Source organism: Crocodylus porosus, unplaced genomic scaffold, assembly GCF_001723895.1.
Source record: "Crocodylus porosus isolate Cpor-Errol unplaced genomic scaffold, CroPor_comp1, whole genome shotgun sequence".
NCBI classification, from domain to species: Eukaryota; Metazoa; Chordata; order Crocodylia; family Crocodylidae; genus Crocodylus; species Crocodylus porosus.
Genome location: NW_017728906.1, coordinates 69,269,424 through 69,283,563, shown reverse-complemented (window position 1 = coordinate 69,283,563; position 14,140 = coordinate 69,269,424). Strand labels below are relative to the sequence as shown.

Sequence of the window (14,140 nt, the reverse complement as noted above, 5' to 3'; positions counted from 1 at the left end):
TGATTTTGAGGATTTGAGCTCATAAACTTATAACTCTCAAGACTGGATCTTCTCCATGTGCAATACTGAGATCCAAATTTAATTAACCGTCTTGCATGCCTGTGGATGATTTGCACACATTACATACATATATAAGCATACACATAATCTTGTTAAACACCCAGATACTGCAGTTAGACACAAGCAGTATCAAAAGGTAGGTCACAGAGTTGCATCAGACTTGGCAGCCCTGATTGGGTAGGCAGGTGGCAGTTTGAGGATATTGGGGAGAAGGATAAGGACAGATGGGAAGCTTTGTTGTTGAGACTGTTTGGAACATTGGAGACTGCCTAGGGACAGGAAACTGAACTAGAGGTTCCCCAAGTGTCTGGTGGTGGTGTGGCAGGGAAATTATGAATGAGTATGGCTAGGGACAGACATTACACATAAACCAGTTTAAGTGATCAGAAAGTGGTTTAAACCTGTAACAGATCAGAAGTTCAATGCACATAAATCAGTTTCAAAATGGGTGAAATCGGTTTGAGGTAAACCTGGTTGAATGTAGTATCAGACTGAACTGATTTGGGTCAAACTGGTTTATGCAGTTTCTGTTCCAGACCCCTTATTGCTTTAAGATAAACCAGACTCCCCCAGCATCCTGGGATGCTCTCTGGCTGGGTGGGGCTCTCTGCTACACAGCAGAGCTGGCCCCTCCCCTCTGCTCTCTGGCTAGAGCTCCAGCAGAGACTGCAGACATCTTCCTGGCTTCCCCCTTCTCCCTCCCTCCCCTCACCACTCCCTGCTCAAGCAGGGATTCCCCGCTCCCCTCTGCCTTACACAGACACCTCTCATCATTAGTTAGCATACCACATGCTGGCTACAGTTCGTTCTGTGGGAGACGGGACAAAGGCAGACAGGACAGTATTCACTTAGGGCTTTTTGGAGCTAATCAACAGGTAGCTGGTAATGTCCCTCCATTCCTGCCTTGGAAAACGTTGTTTAAGAGCTTGAACTAATGAGAGATGCTGTTGTTTTGTTTGATGAGCTGATAAATGATAATATCTCCCTGTGTAACTCCCTACTGTTTAAGTCAATGCTCTCCTATCCCTCCCTAATCAAAGCCTCCTAACTGCAGGGCTCAGCCATGCCCCCCCCTCAGCACTATGGAAGGGAAGGGAGGGCTGCTTTAATGCCCCCCAACTTCTAGCCTGAGCCACTGCAGGCATGTGCTGGCATTTCTTCAGTCCAAAGGGGGTGTCTGTGAGATTACAAACTGGTTTAGCCTAGCCAGGTTAAACTAACCTACAAAGATTTAATCAATTCAGGCTCAGGCTTTTTGAATGTCTGTCCCTAGCCTATGAGTTCTCTCATCTTTTGCTGCCTTTTAGCTGCTTGTTCCTGACTAATATCAAAGTAGGAGGGAGACTGTGCCTGGATGTTTGTACAGTGAGGCACAGCACTCCCTAACAGTGAAAATTGGGAAGTTAGAAGCAAATGCCTAGTCTTTCTCTGCAGCTGAGATAGATGTGAAAATTCAGCTATGATGTAGGAATGCATGACTGAGTCACCAAATACATATCACTTGGCAACCCTAACTCCTGCACCCACACAGAGCTCCAATAAAATCAGTAGAGCAACATGTAGATGTACGTCCATCTCCATGGATCCAGTTGCAGGAATAGTGCCTTAGTTAAGAGCCAGGCAAACAATACTCTTTTATGAGTCCCTAGACTATATTTTTGTGCATCTGCAAGGAAGTGAGAGGAGTTTGAAGACCAAAATAAATTAACAATTCGAGTCTGACAGGTCAGTAGAATAAAATAAGAATGCATTTACTGCATCACAGTAAATCTGCAGGCCTGCAGACTGCTGGAGTTCATCTTAAATGCTGGAACCCATTTTAGAAATCCAAACAGTCCATAGTAATCTGGGTTCTTTCTAATACAACCTTTGTGACCTACTAGTAACTCAAAACTTTTCTGAAGTTTGTGGTCTGGGCCAAGTATCACATTCTGTTCTACTAGTTTTTAGTTCACAAATCTTGATCCAGTTTCAATGCTGAAGCCAGTCACAGCTTCAGAAAAATGCAGTTCATTACTGCCAGGGTGTAGGTTATATGCTGTGACTGTATGCTCCAGTCCAGATGTTTCTCTGCTTGAAAGTAGTACAAATGTCAAACAATAAGTATAAACAGCAGTCCTGGCTTCCCCTCTCCTTTGGGTTTGGAAAACAATTTACTGCTGCCTGATCGTGAATCATCAGAGCTTCATTACAAATACATTGGCAGGTTTTTTTCCACCATTCTACCAGCTAACAAAGGATGCAGAGTGATAATTACCCAGAGAGTAAAAAAGCATTCCATTGCTTCCAAACAAGATAACAACAAATTGAAAATAGATCATTGTGGAGGTTTTATAAAACAATACTTATAAGCAGGTTGATAAAGATATACATAAAAACAAGTATGGACATGAGACAAAACTTGATGGTGGAAAAGAGGCAGAAGAAAACACACCTGTGTGTTGAACCTTGCACTAACTAGTATGTGCTGTACATTTCTAAAAGTTAAAAAAAATAAATGCAGAAAAGGATCATAGGAAAATGGGGCTAGAAGGGACCTCACAAGGTCTCATCTAGTCCAGCCCCCTGCTCAAGGCAGGAGCATCCCTGATTTAAGCCATCCAATGCAGGTGTCTGCCCAACCTTCTCTTGAAAACTTCCAAGGATGGAGATCCTACCTGTTCTCTAGGTTACCTGTTCTAATGCTTGTCCACCTTCACAGTCAGAAAATGTCTCCTAATCTCCAGCCTAAATTTTCCCTGCTGCAGTTTGAGGCCATTACCTCTTATCCTGCCCCTTTCAGGCATGGAGAAAAGCTCATCTCCATCCTCTGTATAATCACCTTTCAGGTATTTTAAGACTGTCATCAAATCCCCTCTGTGTTTTCTCTTCTCCAGACCAAAACCTATTTCTTTTAGTCTTTCCTCATAATATGCCTCGCAGATCTCAAATAATTTCTGTTGCTCTGCACTAGACCCTTCCCAAACTGTCCATATCCTTCTTGGGAATGTGGGACCCCAAACTGGTCACAGTACTCCAGGTGAGCCCTTACCAGTCCTCAATAGAGTAGAAGAATCACTTCCTTTGATTTGCAAATGACACTTCTCTTAATACAGCCTACTATACTACTGGCTAATTTTGCAACAAGAACACATTGTTGGCTTATATGTACCTTTTGGTTTACTGTAACACCCAAGTCCTTCTCTGAAGTACTGCAGCCTAACCAGCCATTCCCCTCTTTGGTCGTAAGAAGACTATTTGAGTCAGTTTAACCTTTCTTTGCACACAGCTAGCCATTTATTCTCAATTTTGGGTCCACAGATTTTAATAAGACTCCAAAACCAAAAAGCCATACAAAAAACAAAAAACAAAAGAAAACTATTTCTAATTTTTCCAGCACCAAGTATAACCTTTGGAAAATAATGGAAGCCCTGAAGAGATAAAAGAATAAAACTGTCACAATTAAAAGAGTCTATATGCAGGCTAATCAATCCTGAAACCCCACCCTTTCCACACCTAAAATTCTGAATGTGTGTAATGTGCTGAAATGTGGTTGTTCTATAAAATGTTTTTACAGAGAAATAAAAATAATAATAATATGTCAACATTTGTTTTAATTTAAACTTGCTGTAACAAATTCATTGTTGCCAGCCTTGCTACAGCATGGAGACATCTTAGACGACTTCTATTCTGTCAGATTTTTTTTTCCTGTAGAAGGAAAAATAGCTGAGAAATTTTCCCAAACTGTAAAAAACAAATTGCTGAATGCTTTACTGAAATGAAAAGAAAAAAATATGCAAAGGATGTAATGAAAGCAAATACCATGTGAAATAAAGGACACAAAAACCACAGAACAGCTCATCTTGTGGTTGGACCCACAATCAGAGTTTATTGTCACTTTCACATGCTCTTCTCTGTAGCTCAGTCCTTCACTGTAATATCATGGGAGCTTCCCACCTTTTTCTTGGGCTACAATACTTAGCTCAAACCTATGTTACATTACAGGACTATGTCTCGGGACACTATATTATAGACTCTGCTACTGTAGCTGTGCTGCCATAGATATGTTAACAGAGTCCCAAGTAAAGATGCAGTGTACCGCAGCAGCACGTTTTCCTGCCAAACTTAGCTATACCTCCCTCAACATCACAAGCTAAGCCAGAAAAAGCTATCTTCTGCCAACACTGCTTTCTCTTCACCAGGGTTTTTCTCTCATAGCTACACCAGCTAGTGGGTGTGATCTTTTCACCCCTTCTGGCCAACATACTTATTTATGCCAGCCAGGCTTGTACCATATGCAGGCAGTCCTCGACTTACAACGTTTCCAGTTACAACGTTTCACACTTGCAATGTTTATAAATTGACACCCTGTTTCAACTTTATGACGTCAGTTTCGACTTTACAATGCTTGATCCAATGAGATGCCATGCCAGCAAACAAGTTCACTGCGTTGCCCATCTCCCTGGAGAACATCTGTCCAAACTTCCTTGGACACTTTCTTTAAGAAAGCAGACATGACTCCAGAAAAACCTGCAGCCAAGACTCCCGAGAAGACTCCAGCCAAGAGCCTTTCAAAAAGTCCTGCAAAGTCACCTCAAAGAAGTCCTTCCAAATCAATATGATTGCTATTTACAATAAAAGTACATTAATATAGCTATATTACTCATCTATAATTGTCCGGATACAAAATTCTGGGGTATTGTTGGTGAAAACAAGGTATCAGGCCTTTGTTTAGGAACAAATCCCCCATTTATAACGTTGTTTCTTATAAGAAAACGGATTCTGAGTTACAACATTTTGACTTAAGATGCGGTTTTCAGAAATCAATTGTGTCGTAAGTCCAAGGACTGCCTGCACCACACAACAGACTCTTTTGCCAGGTGACCTTTTACACTGCAGCACTGAAGGAGTTTTCCAGAGCTTGTATCTTCTGCTTTGGGAACTAACTGCCTCTAGTACAGCATACTGTGGTCCTTGGTTGCTCATGGTGTTTTCTGTTACACACACACACACACACACACACACACACACACACACACACACACACACACACACACTATTTTTACCTTTCTAAGACAAAGTTTTCTTCAAAACATTTTTTTGTGAATCTGGTTACCTTAAGATAGTGGAATGACTGTTCAGACCAACACTATCCTCTGCTAGTCCAGAACACAGGCTCCTTTCAGCCAAGATCACAAATCAAGTAAACACACTGACACTTTTGTAGACAACTGAAGACAAGGATGAGACCACACAATTCATTGTCCCAGACACCACAGGAAGACTAGACACCAAGAATGTGGTTTATCTAGGGCACAACTGTATTAAGTAACACTTCTGGGAACTATTTGTCAATAACTTGTTTAGCACAAGTCAACCTTCCTTTGGAAGGGGAAAGGTAGTTGGGATCCAGTAAGCTTATGCTGCATCCCTTTTAGCCAATTAACAAGGCACAAAACCCCTTCCTTCTGTCGTTTCCACAAGCCCACAAGGAAGTGGGATGTAGGGAAATCTTTGAAGGGACTAAAAGTTTCTCCTTCCTTTCTTGCCCTAAATCCTAACCTTGTCTCTTCCTGATCCCCTGGCCACTTCTACACAAGACGCTGACTGTGCAGTTGTTACTGCAAAGTCATTTAGAGTTACTGTGAAGTAGCGTCACCGAACAGCTTTTAGGTGATGCTGAATGCACAGTAGTTCATTACTACTGTGCAGTAAGCTTTGTGCCACATGATGCTACTGTGCTGTAGCAATGAGCTACTGCATAGTCAATGTCTCATGTAGACAACCCCTGCCAACTCGGAGACAGCAAGCCTTTGTACTACTTCGGTGTTTTTTTAAAATCATAATTATGCAGTGTTTGCATTTGGGATTAATAAAAGGTTTTCTACAAATAAGTGTTTCTTACTGTCTCTCTCTCATATGCATATGCACACACATAGATGGAGGGAGAAAATATTATGTGGAGGAGGGGCAAGTGCATGTACCAGCATGATAACTACAATTCCCATCATGCTCTACATCGTGCAAGGCATGCGCAGTTAGCCTCTTCCTTTTCAGCCAGGTGGAGGTGAGGTGTGTGGGGCACTGGCCTGGCTGCACACCAAGCAGTGCCATGGTGCTTCTGCTGTTGCTGGCTGCCACAAAATTAGTTTGTGAGTGGCTAAGCCCCTCCATGCCCCAGGTTTCTGCTGCCTATGTGCTCACGCATGCACGCACACGTGTACACACACAGCAACAGAGTAAACATTTCAGAGAACCAGTTCAGCTTCTCAGGACTTATGTGTCTTTACATGCAAGAAATGTTTATGTACTGGTTGTTAATATTTAACCCTCATACAAAGCATTTCCCTTCATGCAAAAATGTGTCCTGTTTACCAAATGTAGTAAGCCAATCCTAATAATCTCTTCACATAACAATGTTCACATAATTTATTTAAACGTAGCTCAATGCAGCTCCCTGAGAGCACCAACTAGGAGTTCTGGACATAAAAGTGTTAAAGCTAAAATGGGTTAGGACGACATGAAGAAACTTTCACCTACCATGAAGAGAGTCTCATAATTTTCAATCATTTTTTGTACTACAGCTATGATGGCAGTACTCTCTTCAGCTCGAGCTGAACTCTGAACTGAGAATTCTTTGTCTGTAGACTTCTGTTTGTGTAACAGGTTGGGTCCAAATATGGTGGCTAGGTTAAGTGATGTCATTTTATTCCCAGTAACCTAGAAGAAACAGAGCACAAATCAGGAGCACCAAAGGCTGGGTACACAAGGAGACCTGGGAACGAAGTGGTGTCAGGGAATATCCTCATCCCTTCAGAGCCCAGTAATTAGATCACTGCTGGGTTGTAGGAAACCCAAATTCCCTCTCTAAGCAAGTCACAGCATCAGCAAAAGATAAAACCAATGTACCATTTTCAATAAGTATGTATGTTTTCTGGTGGACAGAGTAAATAAAAACCCAAATATCCCTCTATATACAAGATGCCTGAACCAAGCTGTGAGTGGTTTTTACTAATCATCTTCCTTTTGCTTTTTTGAACTGGGCCAATTATTCTACCTCTACAGCTCTGTGCTCACAGAAGCAACAATAATCTTATTCTTGATAATCTATTAGCTTTGAAATAGGAAGGTTGATAGAAATGTCTCTATTAAATGGGGCTTACAGATTTTCCAGCAAATATTATTCTTTCTTTTAGAGATGCACCAATATATCAGTCCCATATTGGATCAGCACCAATATAAGGAAAATTGACAGTATTGACAATCCGCTTTTTTTGCTTGATATGGCCTATAATGTTACTGATAAATGCCCCGTGCATGCGCACAGCTGGAGCATAGCACATAGGAGTCCAGGAACGCAGCCTGACAGCGTGCAGAACAGCCTGGTCTGGCTGATAAGTCTGTTGTGGAGGAAGAGACATGTGGGGGACAGATTGAAGCCCACACTGGTGAGGGAGGGAGTGGGGCGGGGGCAGGTGCTGCACAGCTGGGGTGGGGCATGGGACAGAGCCACAAGTGGCTTATCTGGAGGGGGATGGGGGACAGCTCCCGCTGCTGTACTTACCCTGGGAGGGCATGGGGAGGATGTGGCCCCAGATCGGTACTTGGGGTGAGGGTGGGATGTTGCTGCAGGCTGAGGCTGGTGCTGGGCTCTTCCAGGGCAAGAAGGAGTTGAACTGGGTTGCACTCATTGCAAGCAGTGCCAGCTCTGAGAGGGGCTGCAGCCACCACCCTGTAGCCCCCTTCCTAGTACTGCCCAGCCCAGCCCAGGCCCCCTGCCAGGAAGAGCTCAGTGCTGCCCATAGCCTCAGCCCACAGCAGCAGCCCACCCTCGCGTCATGCACAGATCCAGGGGCACATGCCCCCCATGCATACCCAGGGTGCGTGTAGTGGTGAGAGCTGCCCCACTTCCCCGTGCCCCACAGATAAGCTGCTCACAGCTCCATCCTGTGCTCTGCCCCAGCCCCAGCCCCACTCCCTCCCTCACCACAAAGGCCCCGATCTGCTCCCCCAATACCCCTTTCCTCCCCCCCTCACCCCATCCCCCACAACAGACTTACCAGCTGGATGCTGCTCTCCAAGCTGCCAAGATGCATATCAGCAATTGGATCAATATCAGACGATATGACTCGTTAAAAATCAGTCATTGATATTGGCCAAAAAAAATCTCAGTCTTTACTTTTTTAATATTTAAGGAAATAAGGTTGCATTCAATTGTCCTTCCTTCACATGCTTCCATTTGGCTGCTATTCTAAGGATGCAACAAAAGCTGCTAGCATTTTTAACTAAACAAGGCTGCAGAAGAATTACAGCTGTTGACCAAGTGTCTTTTTTGAGGTAAAAAAGGAATGACAAGTACACACATTTTTAGGTTTTTTAAACTGCATGCAAAAAATTCATTAAAACAAAGAGATGATGATGACATTGGCTTTCCAGGAGGCTTTTGGTATTCATTCACACTGTATTTGGGGATTGTACGATAGAACATTTATTTTATTTACTATTCATAGCAGGCTAATTCATAAAAATCTCATTAAAGCAAGCATTGTTATAAGGTCTTGTACGGTTCAGGCTTACACAAAAATAAGCAGCCTGTATGTGAATAGCTTTACTAAACTTAACAGAATGAGTCACTTGTATCTGTGTACCTTTCTGCAGGATTAGGATGAATAATTAAGTGAATATGAGCATAATTATGTATCATCCATAACAGAAATCCCATTTTATTCCTGATGATTACAATGCTGCTTATATAAATTTTCCTTTCTATCATACCTACAGCTGAGCTGATGTACTGGTAAGAAGCACTTAGCTGTCTTTAATACAGTTGCCACACCAGAGCAATTCATAAGCAGTCTCAGACTCTGACCCTGAGTAACAGAGAACCTATGAGTTCTCTGTTACCTTGGGAAGAAAAATAGTGGCAAATGGAGCCCAGATGGAGAGAAAGAGGTGGCTATCTGTAAACAGAGAGAGGAAGCCAGAGCCCAGGAAGGGAAAAATGCCTATTTCTGTGCTAATACAATAGGAGAGGAACTTAGGGAACCAGCAAGAAATCTAGGTCCATACTAGCTCTGCTGCTATAAGCCATCCTTGAGGCCAGTAAGCCAAGCCCATTAGGAAACACCAGCAGACTGCCTGGAGGGGGCCACCTGACTGGAAGGGGGCAGGGCTCTGCTGGCATATAAGACAGGGCTAGAGCCAGAGTGGCCAACTGGTCCCCGAAGACTGGAGAGGACGGAGCTCTGCAATAAGGTACGTGTTGAAGTCTGCTGGATAGAGAACCTACTATACCTGAGATATGCCAGTAAGAAGCTGACTGCTGGCAGGGGGATGAGACCTTGTAAGGAGAGGGGCTGCAGATAACCAGTGGTCTTAGAGGATTAAGTTACAGTCAGAAAGCTGATGTGTTGGTTTGGATTTTACAGGAGGTTCACAGATAGAACTGTGAGGGGTGGTTTTTCAGGTACCAACAAGCCCAGGAATAGGGCTGAGGCCTGGGAGTACAGAAGACAGGCCTGGGAACAAAGCCAGAGCCTGGGGAAATCTCATTAAAGCAACCATTTGCTCTAATGGAAAGGGTGGAGACCAGGCCAAGGAGCCCAAAGGCTGGCTAGGCTTGGGAGCAAGGCTGGAGCTTGAGCAAGGGCAGAATTTTCGGCCAGAAGCCAGGCCCAACACAGCGGGCCTGGAATAAAAGGCCCTATAAGAGTAAAAGGGAGGAGGCCAATAAAGCCAAGACCCCTACAAGGGAGACTGATGATTCAGTGACATCTGCAAGGCATAGGCATGGTGTAAGGGGAGGTTAAAGCAGGGGTGGGCAATTATTTTGGACAGAGGGCCACTTACTGAGTTTTGGCAAGCTATCAAGGGCCACATGACAGGAAGCACAGGGCAGATAAATATTAATGTTCTAAATTTTTTTAGGGGCCCTGAGGCCCGGATAGAATGGCTTGGTGGGCCGCATCCGGCCTGTGGGCCACATTTTGCCCACCCTGGGTTAGAGTCATATAATTAGCCCTTAAGGCTACCGGTACCCTAGGGGCACAGACAAGCCAAGAAGGTTTACTTAGCTTAAGGGCAGGACTGAGACCAGGGAAGGACCTGCTGCAGCTGGAATTGACTAGAGCTCACTTTAAAATCCACAGGCAACCTCCTTTCCTTAATATCTTAATAAGAATAAGGTGTGGCAGGTGAAGAATCAAGGGAGGATATCTTAGAGATTGAGGCAGGCAAGAGACATACAACCAACAGGGCCTTGGGGGCCTGCTTCTGTTACACCCTGCAATGAAACCCACATGAGCAGACTCCTGAACCAACAGAGATCTCTCTGCAGCATCAAGATTTTAGTGGCATAGCTATACAATATTCATGGCACAATAAAAATGAATACAAGGCAACTCTTATAATGCCTTTCATAACTGTATGTATATTTTCCTAATAGCTGGTAAATGAAGGTGTATATAGCAGCACTTAGGTCAGGTTTGTAAAATTCCTTAAGTGACTAAGGTGCACAAGGCCCACTGTCTCAATAAGGTTTGTGCTGCTAAACCAGATGTGCTTCAGAAAATTCCATCCTTGGACAGAACATCCAAACAGCTGATTGCATCAAAAACTATTTTGGTTTCTCGGACTGGCTATCACTAGAAATAATGATAACTGGACTTTTCACCCCATTACCTCAAAGAGCTTTACTAATGTAAGTGTGATTATCCTTAATACAGGAAAGCAGAGGCAAAGACAGGTCAATGACTTGGGCAAGGTCAAACAGCAGGGCAGTGATGGAGATGGGTTCCTTAATTCCCTGCCTTTTTCTACTCACAACACTTCTTCCATCTAAAATAAGTGGATGAAACTAAGGGTAAAATTAGGCTGGATAGCATTCTATATTTTTTAACAATAAAGCCTATTAGACTGTGGCTCCCCCAGAGGAAGTGGTGGCTGCCTTGCTGACTGAGTCATGTAAAATCTCAAATGCTTTCGGGAGTATACTGTAGTAAACAACTGGATAGCAAGAGAGTGGGTAATGCTGTCTTTCCCATCTGTATTGTCTACAATACTACGGTCTCTGTTTCTCTTTTCATTAAGAGAAGAGCATCTTTGCAAGAAGAGTTTACTTTGATGAAGTAAGCTCTTGCTCATAAAAGTGTATGCATCTCTGATTCAGTTAGTCTTTAAGGTGAATCGCTAACCTGCCTTCTTTAAAGATGTTTCCTTAGATCAGAGAATAAATGGATTCAAAGAAAGTGAATGATCTTAACTTACCTCCTGGCCATCTTTGTCTGTGCTGTCATCTGCATGGCTAGCCACAGTAGAGAGGAACTGTAGGAGTCTGTGTAGGGTGTCGCAGTTACAGGGAGGTAGAAGATAAATGAGAAGCTGTAAGGTGCTCAGTTGTTCATCTGGCTCTAATACTAAGACAAGAAAAAATAAAGTTGTAAGGAAATAATTCAAACTAATATAATAAATGCAGAAAAAACACACTGCTCCTGCTGAAAATAATACAAACACAGAATTGTTTGAAGGAGCTAAATGACCATTTTCATCATAACATTTTCAATGCAGGCACAGAAAACTTTAAGTGCATAACAACAGGTGCATAAGATATGTTTCTGGCATTCTGCTCATAGGATTTGATGATTCTGTCCTACCTGACAACAGAACAACATCAGATTCACACACTGCCAAAATAATTTGAAACAAAGGTAAGACTCAGCCTTTCATTCCTTATATATTTGTTAATATATATTTCTATTTATATATTTGTTGATATATTTGTGCATCTGTTGTTTCAAAGTATTCAATTCAGATTTATGTTTTAATCATGAAATTCCTCCTTTTTCTATTTTATTTCTTATGGAAACTGCAAAGCAGCAATGAATAGTGCACAGATTCTGTAGTGTCCATACTCATTTCAAACACCTTCAATAAAATGTTAGTCAAAAGCAGGAAGATGCACTCAAGCGAGGACACAGACACTGAAATCTGGACAGAGTTCAAACCCAGTTCTCTGCTTAAAGGACGCAAATTTAAATGTTTCCAAATCAATGAGATGCATATAGTTTATGCTGATACTTACACAATAGATTGTTGCAAAAAACAGCAATAAAGAGTGTCCTGCATGACTGTGGTACAGGTACATTTGAGTCATGTAAAAACTCAAATGCACAACACTTTTGGGAATATACTATAGTAAACAAGTGGACAGGTACACTGCTATTAGTGGCAAACCTACGTATCAGGCAGGCCACCTTAAACAAGAGCTCAGAACACCTTCATACCATGGCCAGAAATGAATTACTGCCCTTGTGAGATTCAGGATGTTATAATATTACTGTGTAGCAAAAATGTTTTATTTTTATGGAATACAAAGAAACATTTTCTTGATAGGATTTTTCCCCCTCAGAGGCTGGGCAAGGCTATGAAGAGGCTTGGAATGATAGAGAAAGAACAGGATAGGACAGAACAGACAGGATTAGTGGGCAAAGTACAGTTAAGATAGTAACAACTCTGAAAAATGTGCCCTTATAATATGGCTCTGTTATTTACATAATAGTTCTATAAGCCCTGAGTAGCAGATCTACTGTGCTGGACTCTTTCACTTATGCATATCCCTTTCAAAATGAATGGTTTCACATGAGCACAGAGAATCCAGTTATAGAACTGGTGCTTACTATATCCCATGGATACCACCCCATAAATATGATGTGTAAGTGCACATATATAGAAAGAAAGTGGGGATTTCTGCATTCACTGGATAACCTGTACATTGCTCAGAGTCTCTCTTGTTTTTTGCGGTGTGCCTATCCAGTACCCAAACCAAAAAACAAGTGATGAAATACAGAAATATTTGAAATGAACGGAGGAAACATGATTTATGACTCAGAAAATGAAATACCATTAGTGGCCTTCTAGAATGCTGAGCTTTTGAAAAGCAGAAAAAGGAAGAAAAAGATGTTGTAAAGCTCACAAAGAGTGTTGATGAAAGGTGTGTAGAGTTCTCTGGTGAGAAGTGGATCTGGCATGTCTCGTAGAAATTCCTTTAACAAAGCAGCAACATCATGGATGCTGTGCTCTTCATCAAGTACAACATCTATGCCACGGTCAAATTCCTCACGTAACTGGAAAAGATCAAGAGAAAAAGGAACAGGTTTTTAGACATGGATTTTAGATGTGTCAAATGTCAGATTCTCAGCAGACTAGTTGCTGGGAAAGCCAAAGGAAAAATGTACATCTAACTGCTGCTCATTAGCAAGTCTCAGATATATTACTTTGAATCCCAGTGAACATGCCAAGTGTTTGGGAAACATACCTGTAAGCTACAGTGGCTTCCAGCAGGGGTTTAAGAGAAAACAGGGTGGTTTGTTTGTATGTTTGCACCTGCTCTAGAGCTTGCTCCCCTGCTCAGCAATCATAAAACAAAACAAAACAATACAAACATTAAAAACAAAACAAAAACACCTCCCCACATTGCCACTGGGATAACCATTTTTTATTTGTAATGAAATACATCTGACATAGAGAAACAGATAGCTCAATAACTGCAGATAATCCATTTCCCATACCAAAAAGGCTTATGAACAGTTTTCAAGCATGACAAAAACTGAATTTCAGGTTCTTACAAGTCATGGTACAGAAGATTTTTTAATTGAATATAGATTTTTCCTCCTAGTGGGTTCATGATGAAAGCATTTATTATGTAACACAAAGAGACCAAGGCTAACAGTTCTACGTTGCTTAATAAAATAAAACAAGTAATTTAATTCAATAAATATTACAAATAAAATACAAAATGAATACAAGATTCTAATATAATAAAGGGCTTAGTCTGTTGGTCTGTAATGCGTTTGATCAACTGCCTGTGCCGCCAAAAGGAAGGGTGGCAATTGACTGCATACACCCAAGTTTAAGCTGCTGCCTGGGAAGCTTGTGGTGGTGGCAAACACGCCCTGGCTACCCAAGCAGCAGGGCTTCCCTACTGTGCCTGAGGATGAAGTGGGGTGGGGTTTCTGTGGTGGTGCCCTCCACTGCCCATCCCCGCAGCCCCACAGAAGAGCCAGCAGGGAGGGGAAGGTGGTGGGCAGGGAGGTAGGTAGAAGAG

General features: G+C 42.4%; 1 protein-coding gene across 4 annotated transcripts in view; it reads right to left on the bottom strand.

Moving 5' to 3' along the window:
* The window catches only part of ARHGAP6 (Rho GTPase activating protein 6), a 284,210-nt gene that overhangs the window by 20,843 nt on the left and 249,227 nt on the right, over positions 1-14,140 (bottom strand). For all 4 annotated transcript variants that reach the window (XM_019529331.1, XM_019529333.1, XM_019529332.1 and 1 more), the window contains 3 exons: positions 13,010-13,160; positions 11,305-11,453; positions 6,580-6,759 (listed from right to left, as the gene is read on the bottom strand). In XM_019529331.1, the coding sequence (XP_019384876.1) occupies positions 6,580-6,759; positions 11,305-11,453; positions 13,010-13,160 (480 nt within the window). The remainder of the gene's footprint in view (positions 1-6,579; positions 6,760-11,304; positions 11,454-13,009; positions 13,161-14,140) is intronic.